The sequence below is a fragment of the Bubalus bubalis genome, chromosome 18 (genome assembly GCF_019923935.1).
Source record: "Bubalus bubalis isolate 160015118507 breed Murrah chromosome 18, NDDB_SH_1, whole genome shotgun sequence".
NCBI classification, from domain to species: Eukaryota; Metazoa; Chordata; class Mammalia; order Artiodactyla; family Bovidae; genus Bubalus; species Bubalus bubalis.
The window spans coordinates 65,518,839-65,543,354 of NC_059174.1; the positions used below are offsets into that span (position 1 = coordinate 65,518,839).

Genomic DNA, 24,516 nt, shown 5'->3' on the forward strand with positions numbered 1-24,516 from the left:
CACCATGATAAACAGGGTGGAAAGGCCCCTGTCTCACTGGGCTTACACTCATTCCAGAGAAGCTACTAGCCTGTGTTGCTGAGTAAATGTAAACCTACTAAAACAAACTTACCAGTTCAGTTCCTTAGTTGTGCTGGCCTTTCAAATGTTCACTGGTCACTTGCAGCTAATGGCTAATATTCCCTTCACCAAAGAATGTTCCACTGAGCAGTGCTGTTCTAGAGAGGGTGGAGAGAGAAATTAATGAGCCAGATACTTAAAGGTGGCAATCAATGGTATGAAGAAAAATGAAACAATATAGAGTATATATATGGGGAAGATACAGGAATGGGGAAGCATGGCTGGGCAATACTAGTTTAGAACTGGGTGGGAAGATAGCTCCTAGATGACATCTGACCTGAGAGCTGGATGGGGAAGGAGAAGCAGAGATGTTAAGAAAGACATCACCTGGCAAGCAGGTAGCAAGTGCAGTGACTTCTGGATGAGACACTCTTGGGCACATTTGAGGAAAAGATTGTAGCTATGTGAAGCCCTCTTTGGTATAAAAGGCATAAAAGAACAGGGTTTGGTTCCCAGGTGCTCCCTTCTGCAGATTCTTAGCCTCTCCCAGTGTGGATCTGTGTAAAAGTTGGTCACTTGCTTAATGGGGCTGGGGTGTTGTAAAAGCCCAGGCAGGTCCTTGGAGGGTTTCATGAAATGGTAGCTGCTGTTACTGATTTGAAGGCCGACTGTGTCATGATCATCAACAGCTTTGGCACATCCTCCTCTGGGCTTGGCTTAGGAGTTTCCAATGCATGAGACCCAGTTAGCAGCCTCAGCAGGCCAGTGAGGGGAGACACGTTTAGAAGGTGATGTAGCAAGATGTCCAGAGCTGAGGAGTAAGAAATGGGGAAAGGACGAGACAGGATGAGCTGAGGGCATCCTAGACAAAGGGAGGGTGCAACAGGGATGAGGGGAGCTGCCCCTGCACCCCCAACAAGCTGGTAGAAGGACATTGTAATTAGTTACTATTATTTTTGTGGTCTTGTAGCAAAGCTTTCACTAGAAAACTGGGCACTGTTGAGAGAGACAGCTTACCTGAAGGTAGCAGAGAGAGCATGAGAGAAGAAAACAACGACTCCCATCAGCCTTTACGACTCCCCAGTACCTGCCTTGAGGTCCCTATTCACTTAGGGTGGGGAAACTGAGGCCCAGAAGGATTAAGCCCCTTGCCCAAAGGCTCAGTGAATTTGTAAAATAGCCCCCTAGCTAGATAGGGGATTGCAGGTGGCAGGGACTAAATTCTCCCAATCCTACCCCACCCCCCACCCCCCGGGGTTTTTTCAGCTGGTGGACTGAAAGCCACTTGGGATTTGTGGCTGAGGAATCATTTTATGCAGCTCCCAAGGCAGGTGGGTAGGTTAGTCAGCCCCGCCTGAGTGAGGTGTGGATCCAGGTTCAGCCTTGCTAGCTAGTACACAGAGCTTTCATTTTTCTGTCAAGTGGGGCCAATACAGACAGCATTGAGGGTTCCCTTTAGAGGGACTGGGGAGTTGTTCCTGAGATGAGACAGAGGATTGAGGTGCCTGGAATGACACTTACCCCATTTCAGGTACTGCACAGCATCCAGTAGGTGTTTATGATAACGGCATAACCAGTGTCCACCTGAAGGGTTGCCACAGCAGAGAGAGGGCGGATACACTGCATTCAGCAACAAAGGAAAACACCCTGGTGCCCACAACGATAAGGAGGAAGTAAATATATGGCCCAGATTAAGGAAGGGGTGGGGTTAGAGGGAATGAAGTAGAATACAAAAAAAAAAAAAAAAAAAAATTTTTTTTTAAGGGAGAAAGCACTAAAAATTCCTCTGATTAACCAAGGAATAAAACACGGAAATTTCATAAATTAAAAAGCTATTAAGCAATCTGGAGAAATAAGGTTTTTCTTTTAAGTGTCATGCATGATTATTGCTCAAAATGGTGCTTGTGGCCCAGCACGGAGCCCCTAGGGAGCCCCACCTTGTTATCCTCAGAGAGAAATTCCAAGCCTTAAGAGCTGTAATGGAAAGAAAAAACTGTGCTTTCAAGTCAAGAATGACTGGGCGGGGAGGCGGGCATCAGTTCAGTTCAGTCGTTCAGTCGGGTCCCACGCCTTGCGACCCATGGACTGCAGCACGCCAGGCTTGCCTGTCCATCACCAACTCCCAGAGCTTCCTCAAACTCCTGTCCATCGAGGCGGGAATACGCCTCCAGAAATCCTGAGGAACCGGAAGGGAACTAAATAAATGTTCAAGATAACGCAGGTATGAACTAAGGCAGGCAAGCATCCCCATGAAACTAACTCAAAGCCTTGTTTGAGAGGAAGTTGGGGGAAGGGTTTGGAAATGGAAGGTCAAATGTCTGTCATGAATTTCATCCAGGAAAAAACCCTTGAAAAGTAGGAAAGGAGTGACCGGGCAGCGGCCATTAGGTGACAGCGTGGCCCAGGAGCTGGTTTCAACCCTGGAGCGCCCAAGGCCAGTCTGGATGGGCGGCCCCAGCTGGCACTGGGCGACTTCTGACTCCGCGCTGACTCACTCGTCGGATCACGCGCCAGCAGCGGGCAAAACCCGTGAGGTCCGTGGAGGCCGCTGCCGAGCCGAGGTGTGTAATCAGAAAATTCGGAGAGAGGAGGACAAAAAAGCCCAAAGGAGACAAGGAAAGAATGTGGGAGCGGGGGAGGAAAATGGGTCGGGAATCCAGGTGCTCGTTACTCTCGAGCAAAGTGGCCGCGCTCCCGACACCCAACGTCACCCAACGAGACAGACTTGCAGCTCGGGAAGGTGTGTATGGAGGCTCCGCCGCACTGACCCAGGGAGACCGGGAAAGGGCACGCGAAAGGAGGAGGTGAGAGGCGAGTGAGCCGCAATCCTGCCAAAGGCCTCAGAGAAACCCAAAGCCTCAGCATGGCGGCGCCGGAAGTCGCACGGCTTGGAGGCTCCTGGGAGTTGTAGTGCGGCGGGAGCATGACGCAATTTCCGTCCAGGCCGGAAGTCGCGGTCCTAAGCTCCTGGAACTTGGAGAGGAGCTGGTGCGGTTGTGAAGGGAGCGTAGGCATCTAAACTCTTCACCCTTGGGAGGAGGGGTCGGGCGCACTTCGTGCACAGTCGTCTGGTGTGGGCACGGGCTCTACCAAAACCAGCTCCGCAGCCGCCGCAGCTAAGTGCGCGGCGACATACGCGGCAGGTGCTTGGGTGGCCACAGACGGCAAGGGAAAGCACGGAGACAGCGAACAAGCAGCCGCTACTCCTAGTCGCTTTCAGATTTTTTTTCTTTAACCAGCTGCAGTTACTCCACAGTAATATAACTGACCTCGTGTGCGCCAGGCGTAGAAAGCCAAACTCCAACAGCGGGAGTTTGCAGCAAAGTAAAGGTTTATTATGTGGAGACAAATCCTAGGAGTGTTTTAAAGGGAAAGATTGGAGAGGCTGGGGTTAATCATCGTGTGTTTTTTGTTGTGTTTTTTTGTTTTTTTTTTTGACATTTCTTAATCCTGTTTTTTGGCAACCTACTCCAGTATTCTTGCCTGGAGAACCCGCATGGACAGAGGAGCCTGGTAGGCTCCATAGCGTCGCACAGTTGGAGACGACTTATCACGACGTCTCTGGCCAGGTGATCCATGGCTCCAGGATCTGTTAGCTCATCTTGCCCTGGACAGACAGCTTCAGTTTGTATTAAAGTACGATGCTATCGATCACAGCAGTTTTGGTCGTCTGACACTGGTGGATTCCGTAATTGAAGTCAGAGGGGACAAGAAAGGGGATACAGTTTTGGATAATAGAGGTTAAGTGTAAACTCGGTAGGGAAGTCGTTTTTAGGGGGACTCGTTTTCAACAGTAATTTCCTGTTCTGCTTTTTACTGCATGTGACAGGAACATTCCAATGTTGTCATAGTCCCCCTAAAATCAATGTACTAATTTTATAATGCTTACAAGGGGATCTTTCACAATTTTCTTGACCTGTGTTTGGATATTCCCTGTGTCTTCCAGTTTTACTCCATCATTTACCACATTGCTCTGGAAGTGAGTGTTGTGGAAATAAAGCCCGCTCAAAAGAGGACATGCAGAGGCTATTACTCAAGAGTTGAACCTACCAGGGGAGGTCAACCACCATCCTTTGTGTTTGAAGTGAAGTGTAAGTCGCTCAGTCGTATCCGACTCTTTGCGACCCAATGGACTACACAGTCCATGGAAATCTCTAGGCCAGAATACTGGAGTGAGTAGCCTTTCCTTTCTCCAGGGGAATCTTCCCAACCCAGGGATCGAACCCAGGTCTCCCACATTGCAGGTGGATTCTTTACCAGCTGAGCCACAAGGGAAGCCCAAGAATACTGGAGTGGGTAGCCTATCGCTTCTTCAGGGGATATTCCTGACCCAGGAATTGAATCAGGGTCTCCTGCATTGCTGGCAGATTCTTTACTAACTGAACTGAGAGTAAAGCAGATTGGGAGGGGGAAGACCATGGTGGAAAAAAAGAGAAGGTTCTGATTGGAGAGTATTGACTTAGGGGTCAGAAAGAAAAACTGGAAGTTATCAACCAAGTCCTGAGAGCTGGGCTTGTTGCCACAGAAGTTGTAGTTCTGAGTTCTGTTGTCTTATACTGGCTTTCCTTTATCTGTGTATTCATTCTCTGGGTATCACAGAAGTCATGTCTTCATCTCTGGCTGGCTCCCTGCTCATAAGTAGATTAGTATGGTAAAGTTCCTAGGCATCCATTGTGAACTCTTTGTGTACTCAGATCAGTTGCCTGGTGGGGATCTTGGGAACCTTGGGCTGCGCTGAGGTATAGCAAGTGGGGTAGGCGCTGGTACAGCTGTTCTGAGGTGGATCAGAGGCTCAGCGTGGGCTCCATTCGGCCAGAATCTGTCTCCGGGCTGGAACAGGAGCCTCCATGCTGGGGCCCCTCCGCCTACTGACTCGGCTGGGACGGCTGTACTGATGAGTCCAACTGAGGTAAATGCTTTGTCCACTGGGCGCCTCAGCCAGCATTTTTTTTTTTTTAATACTTTTATTTTGCTGTTGCTGCTCTGGTCTTTCTCTAGGGGCGGAGAGTGGGGTCTACTCTCTATTGTGGTGCTCGGGCTTCTCATTGTGGAGCTGGGGCTGTAGGACATGAACTCAGTAGTTGTGACTCCTTGGCTCTAGAGCACAGGCTAATTATTTGTGACACAGAGGCTTAGTTGCTCCACAGCCTGTGGGATCTTCCCGGATCAGGGATGGATCCCATGTCTCCTGCATTGGCAGGTGGGCTCGGACTCTTTACCACTGAGCCTGGTGGCTCTTGCCAGAGACCCAGGTTTGATCACTGGGCCTGGAAGATCCCCTGGAGAAGGAAATGGCAACCCACTCCAGTATTCTTGCCTGGAAAATCCGTGGATGGAGGAGCCTGGCAGGCTTCAGTCCATGGGGTCCCAGAGAGTCGGACATGACTGAGTGACTTCACTTTCACTTTCATTTTGGCTGGCCATTGTCTGTGTGTTCATTCTCTGGGTATCACAGAAGTGTTTTCACCCCTGGATGGCTCCCTGATATATGCAGATTCGTCTGGTAAAGTTCCTAGGCATCCGTTGTTAGGCTTTGAGTTCATGCTATCAATTCCTTTCCAAGTAGAGCTGTGCTTAACCGCTTACACTTGCAATAGCAACGGTGAAACCACAGGTTTGCTGGATGCCGGCCATGCCATTTCTGTCTATAAAACAAGTCTAATTGAAAGTAAATCACAGTCTGTGTTATTTACCTTTTTAAACTTATTTTTTGAATCTTTAACTCATTCAGAATTAGCATTTATTCTTGGAGTTGTAGAGAACTCTCTTGTTTCCTGTTACTTTGTGCACGTTCCTTAGCATTTCAGGGCCATCCTGGAATTCTGTTTAGCAAATGCTCTCTGGACTCTATGCCGAGACCCAGCATCCCTGTCTTTCCCAGATATTTTCATTCTTGGCCCCCATGGGGCAATTTTTGGAAATTTTGAATAATGCTGCTGTGAACATTCTTGTACAAGTTTTTGTGTTGACATGTGTTTTTAATTCTTTTGTATTGAAACCCATGTATCATGATATAACTCGATGTGTAACTTGTTGAGGAGCTACCAGACTGTTTTGCAAAGTAGTGTAGCATTCTGTATTCCTACTACCAGTGTGCAAGAGTTCTAGGTTTTCCACATCCTCACCAACAGCTGTTACCACCCATCCTTGATAATAGCCATCCTAGAGACTGGGAAGTGATATTTCACAGTGGTTTTTGACTTGTATTTTCCTGGTGGCTAACAACATTGCAAAACTTTTCATGCATTTTTTTGCCCATCTGTCTTGCTCTGTTTTCAACTTTCAGAGTGTCCTAAGGCTCAGTTGGAACCTCAGTTGGATCCTTTTCCTGCTGGGAATCCCCTGATGAAGATCGAGGTGGTTGAAGTCCTCACCCTGAACCAGGAGGTGGCTGTTCCCCGGAATGCCCAGATCCGGGCTCTGTATGCTGACGATGAGGGCCTGAGCCCAGAGGTTCTCAGGGAGCCCCCTCAACATCTGGATAAGCCTACGGCTGATCCTGAGATGGCTCGGCAGAGGTTCCGGGGTTTCCACTTTGAGGAGGTGGCTGGTCCCCGCGAGGCGCTGGCCCAGCTCCGGGAGCTCTGCCGCCAGTGGCTGCAGCCCGAGGCGCACTCCAAGGACCAGATGCTGGAGCTGCTGGTGCTGGAGCAGTTCCTGGGCGCACTGCCTGAGAAGCTGCGGCTATGGGTGGAGTCGCAGCACCCAGTGGACTGCCGGCAGGCAGTGGCCCTGGTGGAGGACGTGACCTGGATCTCTGAGGAGGAAAGTGAGTTCCATGGAAGGGTGGGGAGATGGCTGTTCCTGGGAGGGTGTCTCGAGGGTGGGAGCAAAAGAACCCAGGCTTTCTGACGGGTGGCAGAAGGGTGGCGCCCACTCCATCTAGGCCAAGGGCATCTGCTTCCTCCCCTTCCCCGACCCCATTTGGGGAATCAGTTTTAGATCATCAGTCCCCAACCTTTTTGGCACCAAGGAATGCTGTGAAAGACAGTTTTTCCATAGACAGGCGTGGAGGGTGTGGTTCGGGCTGTAATGGAAACCATGGGGATCAGCCGATGGAGCTTTGCTGTCTTACCCGCCACTCACCCCCTGCTGCATGGCCTGGTTCCTAACAGGCCTCGGGCTGGTACCTGTCTGCAACCCAGGGATTGGGGACCCCTACTTTAGATGTTTCCTTGCTGACATACCTGTCACTACCACTAGATCAAAGAACTTTGAGAATGGCCTCATCCCTGGACCTGTTTGTGGAAATGGAAGGCCTCAGGCCCTACCTCAAAGCTGCTGAAACTCTTGGGTGGGGCCTGACACTGCATCCCTTTTTTTTAAAATTGGAAGATAATTGCTTTACAGTGCTATGTTTGTTTCTGCTGTACAACAATGTAAATCAGCCATAAGTATAAATATGTCCCCTCCCTCTAGAACCTCCCTCCCACCCTGGCACTGCGTTCTTTAATGAGCCCTCCACACATTTCTGATGGAGGCCAGCAGATAATGTGCTTCATTTTTATCCTGGGATCCCTGCTGCATCCATTTCAGTCACACAGGTGTATGTGTATGTATTTCTGAAGTGGCTTCTAACATCACACACTCGTTGGGAGCTGTGAATAATGTGATGACTGAGACAGGATTCATGGACTCGTGAGGTCAACAAGCCTCCAACCTAGCAAGAAAGATGGGAGTCTGACAAATGAACGTGCATCTGACAGCAGTGGGGTAGAGTGGCGACGGTAGCAGTGGGCCAGGGAGATGGTACAGGTCTGGGATGTATTGGGGATCCAGCCTTGATGAGACTTGATTTTCATTAGGCTGAGTTCTATAGAGCACAGACACCTGCTTGCTCACCTCCATTTTCTATGTCCGTGACTCCTTGAGTGAGTGAATGGTTGACTGACTGACTGATGCTTGAGGAGGAGGGAGGGAATCTGAGCCTGGAGAGTGGCATCCAGAGAACAGGGCTTCCTGGAGAAACAGGTGTGGGCAGAGAGCAGGGCTGGCAGTCGCAGGAGTGGTCTCTTCACGTGCACCGAGTCTGGGGTGCTGTGGTCAGCAGGCTGAGGGTCCCAAAGATATCCACATTAGAACCCCGTGAACCTCACATGGTGAAAGGGACACGGGACTTCACATGTGTGATAACGTTAAGGATCTAGAGATGGACAGGTTAACCTGGATTATTTGGAAGGACCCAAGGTCATTGCGAGGATCCTTAGGAAGACAGGCAGGAGGGTCAGAGTCAGGGTAGGAGATGTGACAGCTGAAGCAGGGGTGCTACAAGGAAAGTGTCATGGGCAGCGAGCCTCCGGGAACTGGAAGGAGCAAGGAATACATTCTCCCTAAGTCTCCAGAGGGAATACAGCCCTGGGAGCACTTTGATTTAGCCCCTTGAGTTTGTATCAAGCTTCTAATCTCCATAACTGTAACACAGCAAATTTGTGTTCTTTTGAGCCACCGTCGTGGCAGCTTGTAAAACCAGGGAGCTAATACAGGTGCCAGGAAGACAGCTGTCAAGCTCATGAGATGAAAGTCAGTGAGTCCATGTCACACCACGGGGGCAAACGAAACCAATTAGTATTACAGAAGACAATGGAATAGGCTTTCCAAGGAACCCTGCATTTTTGGTCAGCATTCTGTTGAACTTGGGTGTGACTGCTATGAACCCTTGCACAGAGTGGTTCAAGGGAGAAATACAATTTACTGAAAATTTCCAGAGTGATTCAGGTTCAGGCATGGCTAGACCCAGCAGTTCCAGATGTCTTCAGGGCTTGTCGTCTGCTATATCATTCCTCTGGTAGCTGCACGCAAATGCACACTGTTTCCATATAGGGGTTCCCAGCATGGGATTTCTCTTTCCTATATGTTCCAGCAGTTACCTCTTTGGCTCTCATTGGCTGGCTGGGGGGCCGGGGTTTGTCCCTGATGCAGTCATTTTGGCCAGGAGGAAGCAACAGCCTGGCGGCCCAGCCTGGGTCATACCATGTGTCCCCCTGATAGTGGCGGGGCGGGGCGCCGGGGGGAGCGCATCATCATTCTAGAAGCCTAAGGACCGTGTGGGGACACATGGGGAGAGTCACGTCAAAGCATCACAGAGCTGGGCAGAGCTGTTTTCTAAGGTGGAAGAAAATTGGTAAAATTGCATCAAGATATGTTTGAGAGAATGAGTATGGTCCTGGCAGCCAGAGAAAGTCCCACCCTCCATGGGGAGGGGGGATGGAGGGAGGACTCAGAGGCCAGCAGTGGGTCTCTGTGTTTGGGGAGAAGGTGTGAAGCTAGCTGCTGAGGTGATGTGGCGGTGACTCGGCTGCCTCAGTGGAGGGCCTGGCTCCAGAACAGTCCTTGGAGAGGCAGGGAGAGGGGCCAGCAGGAGGGACGCTGGTGCCCTGTGGTCACAAACGTGGGGTTTGGGCACAGGTCAAAGGGACTGATGGGATGTGTGCCGGTGTGTGCCGGCCCCAGGCATCCCGGAGCCGGAGGTGGCTGCCCTCGCCCTGCTAACCCTGTGCTCACATCTCTCCCCAGCACCGCCCGCCCAGGGCCCCCCCGGCGCTCTCCCTCCCGCAGCTCAGCAGGACGCAGCCACCTGGCCCACGAAGGCACTGCCCGAGGTGAGTGGGGAGTGTTGCACTTTCCTCCTCTGGTCCTGACTTCCCCCGCGGGTCTGCCCTCCAGTGTCCATAATATCACTGGAGACCATGATGGGGCTCACTGAACCTGGAGTCAGGAAATCTGGACGGAAGAGGAAGAAGGGCCGAGTGAGAGGCAGGCAGCCTTGAGCCCTGGCATGCAGATGCCTGCTGGATCTCAGTTAAAACAAAAGAGACTTCATTCTCTGGAAACACAGACTTGGGTGTTTATGGTGTTTAAAACAAAGCCTGGTATTTGCTTCAAAATAACCAGAGCCAGGTTGTAGACAAAATAGGACTGGTCCTGTCTTACTGACTGTCGAAGCTCAGAAAGTGGCCGGTGATGGTGTGTATATGGCCTTGGTCAGGGCTGACACCTGGCTTGAGCACAGAAGTGGTCTCGTGTAACGATTGGTCTGAGGCAGGCTTCAGGCTTCGTACAGGCAGGTATGGCTGTGTTCAGGTGTTCCAGTCTCTTGCTTCTCAAGCAGGCTCTGCCCCTTGTGGGCAGAGTGCTTCCCATGTGGGTTAGGGCAGTGGAAGACCTCTTACTCCCAGAGTCCTGGTCAGCATCTCGAAAGGACTGACCATACTGCAGCTGGTCTGCTGCCCCACCCCGAGGCAACCCGAGGGATAGTCCCCTGTGGGAAGTCATGGGGAAAAGGAAGCAGTTTGTGGCACTTGTAGTCCTTGTGAAGGAACTCCAGTCTGGGCCCCAGACTCGGGTTTCATCAGAACGCACTCACTGGACCTCTTACAGGTCCCAGGCAGTGTTTCCCAGTAAACCCCCAAAGCCGGGGAGTGCCGGCACAGTGAGCTCTGTTGGAACGTCCCTGCCAGCCTCTCTTCTGTACCTACCAAGGACTCTGAACTTCCTGCTGAGACACGTGTGTGACGTTGCAGGATCCAGTGACCTTCCTGGACGTGGCTGTGGACTTCAGCACGGAGGAGTGGGGGCTGCTGGACCCAACACAGCGGACTGAGTACCACGACGTGATGCTGGAGACCTTCGGACACCTGGTGTCTGTGGGTAAGGCCCCGCCACCGTCCCCAGGACTGGGATGCCCCAGAGGCTGTAAGTCCAGGCTTATACCTCCTCTGGGCCCAGCGCAAGGCCTATATGTGCCTTCGAGAGTCCCCTGCAGCCTCCAGGCCTTTAGCTGTAGACCTAGAGGGGCAGGCAAGGTGTGGACAGAGGCAGCCTCGGGTCCAGTGAAGGACTGATTTGCTGTCCAAACTTCAAGGGGATATGAGAACCCAGACGCTCAGCCATCTGCTGAGCTCTGCTGCTTCAGTGCTTCGGTCTTCCTCCCCAGCCTGCGTGGCTGCACTTGGGGCGGGAGGAAGCTTCTGGATATCTGATTATGTCGTATTATCAACCCAAACGGGTTAGGGTTAGGGTTAGGGTTAGGGTTAGGGTTAGCACTTTATCTCAACGCGGTCCACACGTCTGGGTTTCTTTCAGGGTGGGAGACGACCCTGGACAGCAAGCAGTTAACGCCACAGCCTGGACCTCCTGAGGAGGGGCCCGCCTGCCCCCTGAAGGAGGAGAAGGGGTCCTCGGCGGATGACGCCCAGCCCTCCACCTCCGGAGAGGCTCTGGGGGCCGGGGCCCCGGGAGTCTGGGACACAGCGCTGAAACCGGTGACACTCGCTTCGGAAAATACCCTGCCCCCGCAGCCGCCCGGGGACAGCCCCCAACCCCAGGCGAGCAGAGGCCCGGACCCCGGCCGCGGCGCCCTCCAGAAGGCTGTTCCTAGAAAGCGCCTGCGCAGGCGCGACCCCCGGCTTAAACGGGGGACTCGCGGCGCACGCGTCAAGCTTCCTCCAAAGCGCGGCGGCGCCGGGAAGGCTGTGGAGAGCGGCGGCGACGGGGGCCGGAGGCCCTGCGCCCGGAACGCCCCGCAGATCACCTTCACGCGGATTCACAAAGGGAGCCAGGTGTGCCGGTGCAGCGAATGCGGGAAGACGTTCCGGAATCCCAGGTACTTCTCGGTGCACAAGAAGATCCACACGGGGGAGAAGCCCTATGTGTGTCGGGACTGCGGGAAGGCGTTCGTGCAGAGCTCCTCCCTCAGGCAGCACCAGAGGGTTCACACCGGGGAGAGACCCTTCGTGTGTCACGAGTGCGGGAGGACTTTCAACGACCGCTCGGCCATCTCCCAGCACCTGCGGACCCACACCGGGGCCAAGCCCTACCCGTGTCCGGACTGCGGCAAGGCCTTCCGCCAGAGCTCCCATCTCATCCGGCATCAGAGGACTCACACCGGCGAGCGCCCCTACACCTGTAGCAAGTGCGGAAAGGCCTTCACGCAGAGCTCGCACCTGATAGGGCACCAGAAGACGCACAGCAGGGTGAAATGCAAGAAGAAATAGCCTACCTCCCCGCTCTCAAGCCGTTTGAGGAGGCGTCACCTTTGCAGCAGTGTCGCCTGAGGAAACCTGGTTGGGATTCGGATGTGAATGAAAAGTCTCTGGTGATGAAATTCTCAAGACCCAAGGATGACCAGGAACACCGCCCTGCACTTAAGAAAACCAGTGGGGAGTTACTGCCAATGAATACATCAGTCGCTCCTAGGTGTTTGCTCAGTTGACTTGCCGTTCTAATTTGTTTGTTCATTGGTTGTTAAAAGTAATAACTAGTGAAACCTGAAAATGCTTATAACGTAAGTTTAAAAAAACAGATACCAAGAAGTCTGTGCACTGATGTTTGTGGTAAAGTATTTATGCGTATGGACAAGGGTTGAAAGAGAACTTGGATAAATAAACTATATATTTCTGTAGTAGGGTCTCTGTGTGTTTTTTTCCACCTATTTAAACATCGTTTCACTAATGACTTAGTTAAAAGAAGCAATGTTAAAACAAAAGGATGGGCCCTGGGTGGATGTGGGAATTTGTCCCAGAGTGCATAAGGGGAGTGTGTGGGGAGGCAGGTGAAGGAAATGCTCTGGGAGCATGATCAGCAGGTAGGAGGGCGGGTGTTGCACGAACCTCCTTCAGATGAATGGATATCTGTCAGGATTATATGAGCAGCCTGGATGGTGAGCTAGAGGATGATCAACCAGGGAATGGTGGATGATGCCACCAGGAGGGCTGGCAGTGCCCTAGTCTCATGGCAGGAGCCTCTGTACTCACCACTGTCTCACTAAAGGAAACGTGAAAGTAATAAAGGCTCAGTTGGGAAAGATTTCAGGCTGTGGGAACTTCATGTCATAAGTTGACTGCTTCAGAAGGCCAGGGACACCTCATCTCTGGTGTGAAGGTAAGAGCTCACACTTAATGTAGCATAAAATGATGCAGGACTTATTCCATGTGTCAGCTGAGGGCTGGAGGAAAGGGAGAAGCTAAGATCTGGTTTTCTCCTGTCTCATTGTGTCAGCTGAGGGCTGGAGGAAAGGGAGAAGCTAAGATCTGGTTTTCTCCTGTCTCATTGTGTCAGCTGAGGGCTGGAGGAAAGGGAGAAGCTAAGATCTGGTTTTCTTCTGTCTCATTGTGTCAGCTGAGGGCTGGAGGAAAGGGAGAAGCTAAGATCTGCTTTTCTTCTGTCTCGTTGTGTCAGCTGAGGGCTGGAGGAAAGGGAGAAGCTAAGATCTGCTTTTCTTCTGTCTCATATCCACAGATCACAGAACATAGAAACAACCACCATTACAGCTGTTCTTTTGGAGCTGGAATTTAATGAATGCCAACCATCTAGACAACCAAGAGAGCTCCCATGTGGCTTCAGTATCTTCTTGGTGTGCACAATAACCTTCCCAGGTTGGCAGTCTTCTTCCTATTTGTGGGGACAGAACTGGTGTGCAGCAGAGCCAAGAGATCTACATATATTTATTTGCTCAACAAGCAGTCCTTGAATGCCTACAGAAAAGAATTCAAAGGCCACGTGAGAATCATCTTCCAGCCCCTAGCAGCTTAGATTGTAATTGGAAAAATATGGCCAATGGAAAATAGAAGGTAAAGGTGAAACATACAGGATTAAAGCAATTTTTCAGGGCTCTAATAAGGGTCAAATAAGGACTTTGGTGTATGAGAGTGGAACTTTTTCAGAGTATGGAATGAGCTAATGGATAACCAATTCCTCAGGATCTTCATCCACCAAATTATATGGTCTTCCTTCTCCTTGCTCTTCATTCACAATTGCCACTTCCAGCATTGTTCATGATATTTGTGTATGTTAAGACCTACTGGAGGTTAGTGTCAAGTTTGAAACAATCCCTCAAAGGACACTAAAAATTGGAGGTGTGTGTTTATGTCTAGAATTATAGGACTTAACTCATACTGGAGACTGACAAGATTAGTATGGTAAATCTATTAAGTGGAGTTCTCATATCTAAGAAAAACTGCATAATGTGATCAACGGTGGGAAGTCTTTCACCTGGTGCTCTTACCTGTTGACATTACATAATTTGTACTACAGAAAGGCTCCATGAATGCCATGAATGTGGGAGGCTTTCTGTGGGAGTTCTCAACTAATGAGACATCAGAAAACTCATACTGAGGAAAAACTGTTTTGTTGCAATCAATGTAGGAAGTCTTTCAGTCATTTATTTTAATGTCTATCAAAGAATGGAGAGAAGTCTTAATGAGTACAATTAATATAAGAAATCTTTCCTTCAGAGCTCTGATGTAACTTCACATCAAAGAACTCACACTGAAGAGAAAGAAGCCTTTCTCTTCAATGTGAAAGTGTAATCAGTTGGGAAATGCTTCAGTTGGAGTTCTCACTTTGAAGTGTTACTTCAGAGAACTCACACTGGAGGAAAACTTCATAAATGTCATGGGAAAAGTATTCCCAATGGAATTCTCACCTTATTGGACATCAAAGAATCCATATTGGAGAGAATCTCTGTAAATGTAACCAATGTGGGAAATCTTTAGATGGAAATTTTTATCTTATTGTGAATCAGAAAATTCATATATAGGTGGAAAAACTACATGAATGTAACATGAAAAAGCCTTCAGCAGACCATCTGACTTATGGAACACCAGAGAATTCATAGTGAAAAAAACCTTATGCATACAATCAGTGAAGAAATGCTTCCACTTGGTGCTCTTCCCTTGTTGCACATCAGAGAACTCACCCTTGAAGAAAACTATTAACAGTTTTTAGTGTAATGACATATGGTCAATCTCTGCTCCTCTACTTTTATAGGACTCCTTAAAAGACAATCCTACTAAAGGTGATCAACTAGACAGTGTTCTTAATACCACTGAGGCCTAGATTTGAGAAGGAACAAGGACAATAAAATAGGCCCTGATGTGGGTAAATGTTTCCTTAGATGATTAAAAATTGAAACAGTTGATTAAAATGAAGTGTCAATGTTTTTTACTTATAGTATCAATGTTCTTTTTCACTTAGATATTTTACCATTTGGGAATATTTGCATAGTTTCTAATCTGTTTTATGTGGATTCTGTAGTTTCTGATGTTTATGCAGATTCTGTAATTATATGAAGTGAAAAATACATTATGTACATGATCATGCTGTCATGTTTAAAAAAAATGTTTGCATATGGATGAGAATAAAAGTGGAATGGCTAAATAGTTGATTGGTCCCATTTAAAAATATTTAAATGCTCCTATGATAATTAACACATTTAAAAAAAAAAAAACAGAACAAAAATAGTTTCATGTTTCATGACATGAAACAAATAGTGTGGACTATCTCCTCCTTTGAGGATATCAGGAAGAACCAGGATAAGGAACTGAGAAGCTAAGTGTACCTGGCTTCTGGTAAGTAAAAAGTGTGTGACAGCCACACCTCCTGTCATTCTTAGGTTCCAGGGATTTACCGTTAAGAGTACCCAGTAGTTCCTCTGGAGGGGGCTTGAAATCCATTGAAGAATCTCATCACAGAAGTGAAAGTTCCAGATAAGAGACCAGATAAGAAATTCAGGCAAGGCTTTATTGGGATTCGTGCTGCAGCTCAGGGGAGGGAAGACAAGTAACAGCTTCCTTTGCTGGCTTCCTGAGGAGGAGACAGCTGGTTCCTTATGTGGCAAGAGAGCAGGGGTGTGTCCAGGAGTTGGGGTGGAGGGGTCACTTAGGTGGTCTGCCCACCCCCTGGGTGGCACTGTGTACAGGGTGCATGCCAGTACCCTGCTTCTGCTCCTTTTGGTCTTTTTGTATCTCTTCATTGATAACATGCCCCAACTGTGTAGGCACACAGCTAGTTTTAGTCCCTTTTAGCTTCTTAGTTTTTTGTTGCTGAAAGAGACCATTTGTCCAGGGGCAGGCACTGCAGCAAAGGATCCCAGGGTTCAGGTCCCAGCCTGTCTCAGGAGGGAACAGCTTTAACCATTGCCCATCTCCTGAGTGTATCTCACCTGAGTGTCTGACATGAAACAAGCTTGGGATCCATTCCACGAGCTGGCTGTGGTTTTCCTGGTGGTCACTGTTTGCTGCTTTCACTTAATAAAAGACAATCTGTATTTTAGGAAGGAACAAGAAAAAGTTAAACCTAAAATTCTTTGCACCTCCTCTCCCTAATGTGCAGTGTGCATCTACATTAGAAATTAACCAGAGCTCTTCAGAGATGGGAGTGCCTGCTGGACCATTCTTCTGACGCCAGCAATGTAACTTCTTAGAGAGAATGACATTTGTTCCCACCTCTGTAATGGGTCCAAAAGCTGCTTCCCTATTGGATCCTACTGTTTGTTGAAATCAAGCTCTCAGGAACAAGAAGCCCTCTGCCAGGTTCACTTGGCACTACTCCAAGGTGCATCTTAGGTGTTAAGTTGGTGTGAGGTGCCCACTTTCAAACTGTTTATATAGGACATCTAGCAAAGAAGATATTTCCAGGAGCACAAGAGCAGAGGCTTCTTCCACTGCTGCTGTTTCCAGGAATACAGGGCTGGGTCTCAGGGTGGGCATTCTCACAGGCAGCACTGTTAACATCTTAACAGAAGTATATCATCAGGGCCACACTGGTGATGAGACAGAATTAGAGATCGTACTTAGAGGTTAATTAACATTTACTCATACAGGATGCAGCAACTGGTGGCTGACAAGTCTCCTTACCTCTGAGAGGTAATCCTCTGATAAAGCAGGTTATCAAGTGGCAGAGAATATCCCTGCTGCCTTTTCAGTGGGAACAGCCAAAGGCAGGAGTTCCTTTCATGACACCAAGAGAAAGAAAAGCTAAAAACTCACAAAATGGGAAAGAGAGAGATGAGAGCAGTGTTCTGCATGGGAGGGGCACCCCCTGGAGTTGTGTGAGGCGCTGCCCAACAGAGCAATGATTGTTCCTGGAATTACGAGCACACCCAAGCCTGTAGGGTCCGGTTGGTAGGAGAGCTGTTCAGCAGTGTTCCATCTGTTCCTGGGTGGGGTGCTGGGTTTCTGCCTACAAGCTCCACTCATCATGTGAGGCAGAGTGGTTCCTGCCAGTGACATCAACACTCAGCTTTTACACCCCAACTTTGAGGGCTCCCCTGGCAACAATGAGAAAATTGATCTTCCAGAGAAGAGAAGACATGGCCAAGACCAAACCAGGAGTGAAGGGAATCTCAGATTTCCAAATGAGTCTGGTCTAGAACTGGCATATATTTGGGGGGGGGGGAGCTCTGCAGCAAGATGACGTGGGTTCAAAATCTTGGGTTTTGCGTACCAGCTTTGCCACTCAAGTTAATTACTTAACCTCTTTGTGCCTCGGTTTTCCTATCTGTTCCAAGCGGAAGTTAATATAGGGTTGCTAAGAGGAGTACTCGTATTTTACTACTCATATTTTAATATCAGACTAATCTTGCCATGTGACAGAACTTTCATTTGGCTGTAGTTTCTTCTTCTTTGCCTGCAAACGTACTTACATTTCTATTTATTTATAAAAAACAAAATTCAAATAATTTTTTTAAGTTATTATCTTTCTTTCCCCTTCCATTCAATAATAAAAATATCAATAACCTCAGATATGCAGATGACACCACTTTTATGGCAGAAAGTGAAGAGGAACTAAAGGGCCTCTTGATGAAAGTGAAAGTGGAGAGTGAAAAAGTTGGCTTAAAGCTCAATATTCAGAAAACGGAGATCATGGCATCCGGTCCCATCACTTCATGGGAAATAGATGGGGAAACAGTGGAAACAGTGTCAGACTTTATTTTTCTGGGTTCCAAAATCACTGCAAATGGTGATTGCAGCCATGAAATTAAAAGACGCTTACTCCTTGGAAGGAAGGTTATGACCAACCTAGATAGCATATTCAAAAGCAGAGACATTACTTTGCCAACAAAGGTCTGGCTAGTCAAAGGCTATGGTTTTTCCTGTGGTCATGTATGGATGTGAGAAAAAGGCTGAGCGCCGAAGAATTGATGCTTTTGAACTATGGTGTTGGAGAAGACTCTTGAGAGTCCCTTGGACTGCAAGGAGATCCAACCAGTCCATTCTAAAGGAGATCAGCCCTGGGATTTCTTTGGAAGGAATGATGCTGAAGCTGAAACTCCAGTACTTTGGCCACCTCATGTGAAGAGTTGACTCATTGGAAAAGACTCTGATGCTGGGAGGGTTTGGGGGCAGGAGGAGAAGGGGACGACAGAGGATGAGATGGCCAGATGGCATCACCGACTCGATGGACGTGAGTCTCAGTGAACTCCAGGAGTTGGTGATGGACAGGGAGGCCTGGCGTGCTGCGATTCACGGGGTCGCAAAGAGTCGGACACGACTGAGTGACTGATCTGATCTGCAGAGGAGTACTGAATCAATACACGTGTGTGCTTTACCAGGCTGGTCGTCGGCAAACTCTTAAGCTATTACTATTCTCATTACTATCATTACTAGCTCCTCTTTCAACACCTGTCAGTTTATAAGGGCTAAATAATAAACAAGAGAGAAAAGCCAGAAACACCCTGAAGATGAAAGGTAATGTGGGAGGGCCAACTCTACTAGATAGTAAACCATATTATGAAGCAGCTATAATTTTAAGTTTTAGTACTGGCACGTGAGTAGACAGACCAATTCAATAGAAAAGAAAATTCAGAAATAGATTTAATTGCATGTGTAAAGTAAGTGATAAAAGGGGCACCTCAGTGAGGAAAAAGTAGACTTTAGCTAAACTACTTAGTATACCATATACAGGTATACTTAGTATACCTGCAGAAGAGAAAATGAAATCCATTCCTCACACTTCATACTAGGATGAATTCTGAGTGGATTAAAGATTTAAATGTAAAATATGACATACAAGCACTAGGAGAAACATGGGTGAATTTCCCCAAAACTTGAGAATATTTACTACCCATGAATTAAAATCCAAGGGCAATAAAGGAAAATACTGATAAATTTGATAGTGTAAAAATAAATGTTTCTATTTATTGGGGAAGAAAACCAATGGTTGGGGAAGAAAAACCCCACAACACTGTTAACATGAACAGATTACAAGCTGTCAAAAATTGCAATTTGCAAAGTTATTATTACCAGTAAGGAACTTTCAAAGCTAAAATAAAAGATCAACAAACCTACTGAAAAAATGGCTACAATATGAACAGATCACAAAACCAAAAAAATGCTTCTTAAATATATTAAAAATGCTCATAACTAGAGAAATTCTCGTTAGAGGAATGAAAATTAGAACTATTTTGAAATAACACTTTTTACCTATCAGATAAAGATTCAAAACTATGATGCCATAACCAGCTGATGAGACTGTGAGGAACAGGCCCTACCAAACACTGTTCTGTTCAGTTCAGTTCAGTTGCTCAATCGAGTCCAACTCTTGGCAACCCCATGGACTGCAGTACGCCAGGCTTCCCTGTCCATCACCAACTCCCAGAGCTTATTCAAATTCATGTCCATTGAGTCGGTGATGTCATCAAACCATCTCATCCTCTGTCCCTCCTTCTCCTCCCGCCTTCAATCTTCCTAGCATCAGGGTCTTTTCCAATGAGTCAGTTCTTCGAGTCAGGTGGCCAAAGTATTGGAGTTTCAGGTTCAGCATCAGTTCTTCCAATGAATATCCAGGACTGGTTTCCTTTAGGATGGACTGGTTGGATTTCCTTGCAGTCCAAGGGACTCTCAAGAGTCTTCTCCAACACCACAGTTCAAAAGTATCAATTCTTTGGCGCTCAGCTTTCTTTATAGTCCAACTCTCACATCCATACATGACTACTGGAAAAACCAAAGCTTTTACTGGATGGACGTTTGTTGGCAAAGTAATGTCTCTGCTTTTTAATATGCTGTCTAGGTTGGTCATAACTTTTCTCCCAAGGAGCAAGCACCTTTTAATTTCATGGCTGCAGTCACCATCTGCAGTGATTTGGTGGGATGCAAACAGGTGGGTGCAATCTCAAACGCGACAGAATGATCTCTGTTCGTTTCCAAGGCAAACCATTCAATATCACAGTAATCCAAGTCTATGCCCCAACCAGTAATGCTGAAGAAGCTGAAATTGAACGGTTCTATGAAGACCTACAAGACCTTTTAGAACTAACATCCAAAACAGATGTCCTTTTCATTATGGGGACTGGAATGCAAAAGTAGGAAGTCAAGAAACACCTGGAGTAACAGGCAAATTTGGCCCTGGAAAACAGAATGAGGCAGTGCAAAGGCTAATAGAGGTTTGCCAAGAGAATGCACTGGTCATAGCAAACACCCTCTTCCAACAACACAAGAGAAGACTCTACACATGGACATCACCAGATGGTCAACACCGAAATCAGATAGATTATATTCTTTGCAGCCAAAGATGGAGAAGCTCTATACACTCGGCAAAAACAAGACCGGGAGCTGACTGTGGCTCAGATCATGAGCTCCTTATTGCCAAATTCAGATGTAAATTGAAGGAAGTAGGGAAAACCATTAGACCATTCAGGTATGACCTAAATCAAATCCCTTATCATTATACAGTGGAAGTGAGAAATAGATTTAAGGGACTAGATCTTATAGAGTGCCTGATGAACTATGGACAGAGGTTCGTAACATTATACAGGAGATAGGGATCAAGACCATCCCCATGGAAAAGAAATGCAAAAAAGCAAAATGGCTGTCTGGGGAGGCCTTACAAATAGCTGTGAAAAGAAGAGAAAGGGAAAGTGAAGTCACTCAGTCGTGTCCAACTCTTCGCGACCCCATGGACTGCAGCCAACCAGGCTCCTCCGTCCATGGGATTTTCCAGGCAAGAGTGCTGGAGTGGGATGCCATTGCCTTCTAGCAAAGGAGAAAAGGAAAGATATAAGCATCTGAATGCAGAGTTCCAAAGAATAGCAAAGAGAGATAAGAAAGCCTTCCTCAGCAATCAGTGCAAAGAAATAGAGGAAAACAGAATGGGAAAGACTAGAGATCTCTTCAAGAAAATTAGAGATACCAAGGAACATTTCATGCAAAGATGGGCTTGATAAAGGACAGAAATGGTATGGACCTAACAGAAGCAGAAGATATTAAGAAGAGGTGGCAAGAATACACAGAAGAACTGTACAGAAAAGATCTTCACGACCCAGATAATCATGATGGTGTGATCACTCACCTAGAACCAGACATCCTGGAATGTGAAGTCAAGTGGGCCTTAGGAAGCATCATTACGAACAAAGCTAGTGGAGGTGATGGAATTCCTCACTATTTGAAATAGTTGAGCTATTTCAAATCCTGGAAGATGCTGCTGTGAAAGTGCTGCACTCACTATGCCAGCAAATTTGGAAAATTCAGCAGTGGCCACAGGACTGGAAAAGGTCAGTGTTCATTCCAGTCCCAAAGAAAGGCAATGCCAAAGAATGCTCAAAGTACCACACAATTGCACTCATCTCACACGCTAGTAAAGTAATGCTCAAAATTCTCCAAGCCAGGCTTCAGCAATACGTGAACCGTGAACTTCCAGATGTTCAAGGTGGTTTTAGAAAAGGCAGAGGAACCAGAGATCACATTGCCAACATCCGCTGGATCATGGAAAGAGCAAGAGTGCCAGAAAAACATCTATTTCTGCTTTATTGACTATGCCAAAGCCTTTGACTGTGTGGATCACAATAAACTGGAAAATTCTGAAAGAGATGGGAATACCAGACCACCTGACCTACCTCTTGAGAAACCTATATGCAGGTCAGGAAGCAACAGTTAGAACTGGTCATGGAACAACCGACTGGTTCCAAATAGGAAAAGGAGTACATCAAGGCTGTATATTGTCACCCTGCTTATTTCACTTATATGCAGAGTACATCATGAGAAATGCTGAGCTGGAAGAAGCACAAGCTGGAATCAAGATTGCCGGGAGAAATATCAATAACCTCAGATATGCAGATGACACCACCCTTATGGCAGAAAGTGAAGAGGAACTAAAAAGCCTCTTGATGAAAGTGAAAGAGGAGAGTGAAAAAGTTGGCTTAAAGCTCAACATTCAGAAAACGAAGATCATGGCATCTGGTCCCATCACTTCATGGCAAATAGATGGGGAAACAGTGGAAACAGTGCCAGGCTATTTTTCTGGGCTCCAAAATCACTGCAGATGGTGATTGCAGCCATGAAATTACGGACGCTTACTCCTTGGAAGGAAAGTTATGACCAACCTAGATAGCATATTCAAAAGCAGAGACATTACTTTGCCAACAAAGGTCCGTCTAGTCAAGGCTATGGTTTTTCCAGTAGTCATGTATGGATGTGAGAGTTGGACTGTGAAGAAAGCTGAGCGCCGAAGAATTGATGCTTTTGAACTGTGGTGTTGGAGAAGACTCTTGAGAGTCCCTTGGACTACAAGGAGATCCAACCAGTCCATTCTAAAGGAGATCCATCCTGGGTGTTCATTGGAAGGACTGATGCTAAAGCTGAAACTCCAGTACTTTGGCCACCTCATGCAAAGAGTTGACTCATTGGAAAAGACTCTGATGCTGGGAGGGATTGGGGGCAGGAGGAGATGGGGACGATAGAGGATGAAATGGCTGGACGGCATCACTGACTCGATGGACATGAGTCTGAGTGAACTCTGGGAGTTGGTGATGGACAGGGAGGCCTGGTATGCTGTGATTCATGGGGTCAAAAAGAGTCGGACACGACTGAGCGACTGCACTGAACTGAACTGAAACAGGTGTAACTCCAAAGGACAAGAATTAGGCAAAATTAAAAACACACTTACCTTTGACCCAACATCCCACTTCTAGAGATCTATTCTAAATTTACACTGGCAAAAATGCAAAATGATATTGGCACAGGAATATCCATTGCAGCACTGTCTGTAAAACACTCAATCAGCTTACGTGTCATCAGTAGCGGGCTGGTGGGAGGAACTGCAGTCCTGACGCACAATGGTGCCCTGGCATTTGCCAGAGAACAATCTCTCAGCAAACGCTTAGGCGGAAAGCAGTGAAGTGTGTCACAAAACTATCTATCGTAGTGAAGCTTTTACCCAAGGAAGAGTGTGGGATACACTTACAGAGTGTATTGCTTATACTTTTTAAACGGAAGGATAATCCAAAACTTATAATTACCAGTGGGAGAGGACAGGGATACAGGGATGAGAAGCCAAAGAGGCTGGGCTTCTTTTAGTACACTTTTGTGTCTGTAGTTTTCATGTTGGAACCATGAAAGTACTTTGCATAAATTATAAATTAGTTAAGTTTTAAGTGATGTCTAAATATTGAAAGTATTCAGTGAAGAGCTTATCACAGATAACCTCTTTCATGAAGAGCCAGAGTGGTTCCCGCCAGAAGGCCGCCCTAGGAAGGTTTCCTGCGGTCTCTCCCACCTTGAAGCCAGGGCGGGATAGCAGGTCTGTGGTCTCAGCCCCACGAGGCAGTGAGGCTGAATATGCACACAATGGTCAGACCACATAGAACAGAACTCTCTGACCCAGGATCTCTGTAGCAACAGGTCCAAAACAGTCAGCACTTGCTCACTAACTGCCAGCTTCCCTATTTTTTGCCCCTGTCCCACTTAGGACCAACTGGAGAAAGCCAAACAAGCTTCCCTAAGCAATCACACAGGATGACGCACTGCTTGTTAGCCGGCCTCCAACTTTCATTCTCGACACTCAGAACACACCCGAGGCCCTACCCTCTCCTTGGCCGGCCTTTGCGCCTTTCCCAAACGCCCGCTGTGGCAGACTCCCCTGCTCCAGCGGCTCGTGAAGACGTCTTCCGTGCTCCTCGGCAGGTGGTCCCTCTCGACTTCCACACCCAGACGCCAAAGGCCACTACGCTGCCGCCGCGAGGAGTAACGTCTGCTGCGGCAACTGGAGAAACTGCCACCCGAGCGAGAAAAGCCGCCACCGGCGCGTGACTTGCTGGGACTTGCAGTTCCTCGCGCCGAGCGGGCGCGCTTCCGGACCCTGGCCCGGGGCCCCGCGCGGAGGCTCCCTGGGCCCCGCAGGCCTCCCAAGCTCAGTACGTGGACACAGTTCTTCCACTGGTCCGCGGGTTTCGAACTCAGCTTGAAGAGAAAGTGTATGTTGTCCCGGTGGACAGAGAATTACGGGCAGTCTTGGCAGAGCAAAAGGCACCGGCGAACTCCGGACCTGGGTGTTGGGGGCCCGTGTTGCTTGTGTTTGGTGATGCTGGCCCAGGTGGAGACATCGGTGTGAGAAGGCGCTGGAGGGGTGAACATGACTGGAGGTGTGCAGAGCGGGCCACAGAATTGCCGGGTGCGCGAGGGCTGGGGTTTGGGTTTCAGAGCCTCAGTAAATAGTAGAATCCGGCGGTGGATGGCTCAGTGGAGGGGCAGTGCCAAGGGAGTAGAAAGTGTGAGGAGGGCTCTTGAGTTTCCGGTTCTAGTGCGGAGCCAGGATGGAGGTCGCAGTGTAAGGGATGAGGGAACCCTGGACGCTATCAGCTGTGTTGAGTCTGTGGACGAATAAATTAATCAATAATGGCTCTAAGAAAGAACTGGGACATTTTATTCAAGCCTTTGGATTATATAACTCAGGAAGCAGCTTTTC

The 24,516-nt window shown here is 48.0% G+C and overlaps 1 protein-coding gene and 1 long non-coding RNA gene across 24 annotated transcripts in view; one reads left to right on the forward strand and one right to left on the reverse strand.

Annotated features, from left to right (window-relative positions):
• LOC102415948 overlaps nt 1-2,951 on the reverse strand; it is a 21,461-nt gene extending 18,510 nt beyond the window's left edge. For 6 of the 23 annotated variants that reach the window (XR_006546189.2, XR_006640225.1, XR_006640239.1 and 3 more), the window contains exons 1-2: nt 1,582-2,933; nt 113-218 (exon numbers count right to left, since the gene is read on the reverse strand). This is a non-coding gene — a long non-coding RNA (uncharacterized LOC102415948). Of the gene's footprint in view, nt 1-112 lie in introns of all 23 variants that reach the window. The other 17 variants (XR_006546188.2, XR_006640222.1, XR_006640236.1 and 14 more) reach the window with 9 other exon arrangements.
• ZNF274 (zinc finger protein 274) overlaps nt 1-12,460 on the forward strand; it is a 22,469-nt gene extending 10,009 nt beyond the window's left edge. The window contains exons 5-8 of the mRNA XM_044931805.2: nt 6,347-6,829; nt 9,574-9,659; nt 10,581-10,707; nt 11,143-12,460. Coding sequence (XP_044787740.2) covers nt 6,347-6,829; nt 9,574-9,659; nt 10,581-10,707; nt 11,143-12,053 — 1,607 coding nt within the window. The 3' untranslated portion in view covers nt 12,054-12,460. The remainder of the gene's footprint in view (nt 1-6,346; nt 6,830-9,573; nt 9,660-10,580; nt 10,708-11,142) is intronic.
• Nucleotides 12,461-24,516: the final 12,056 nt, after the last annotated feature.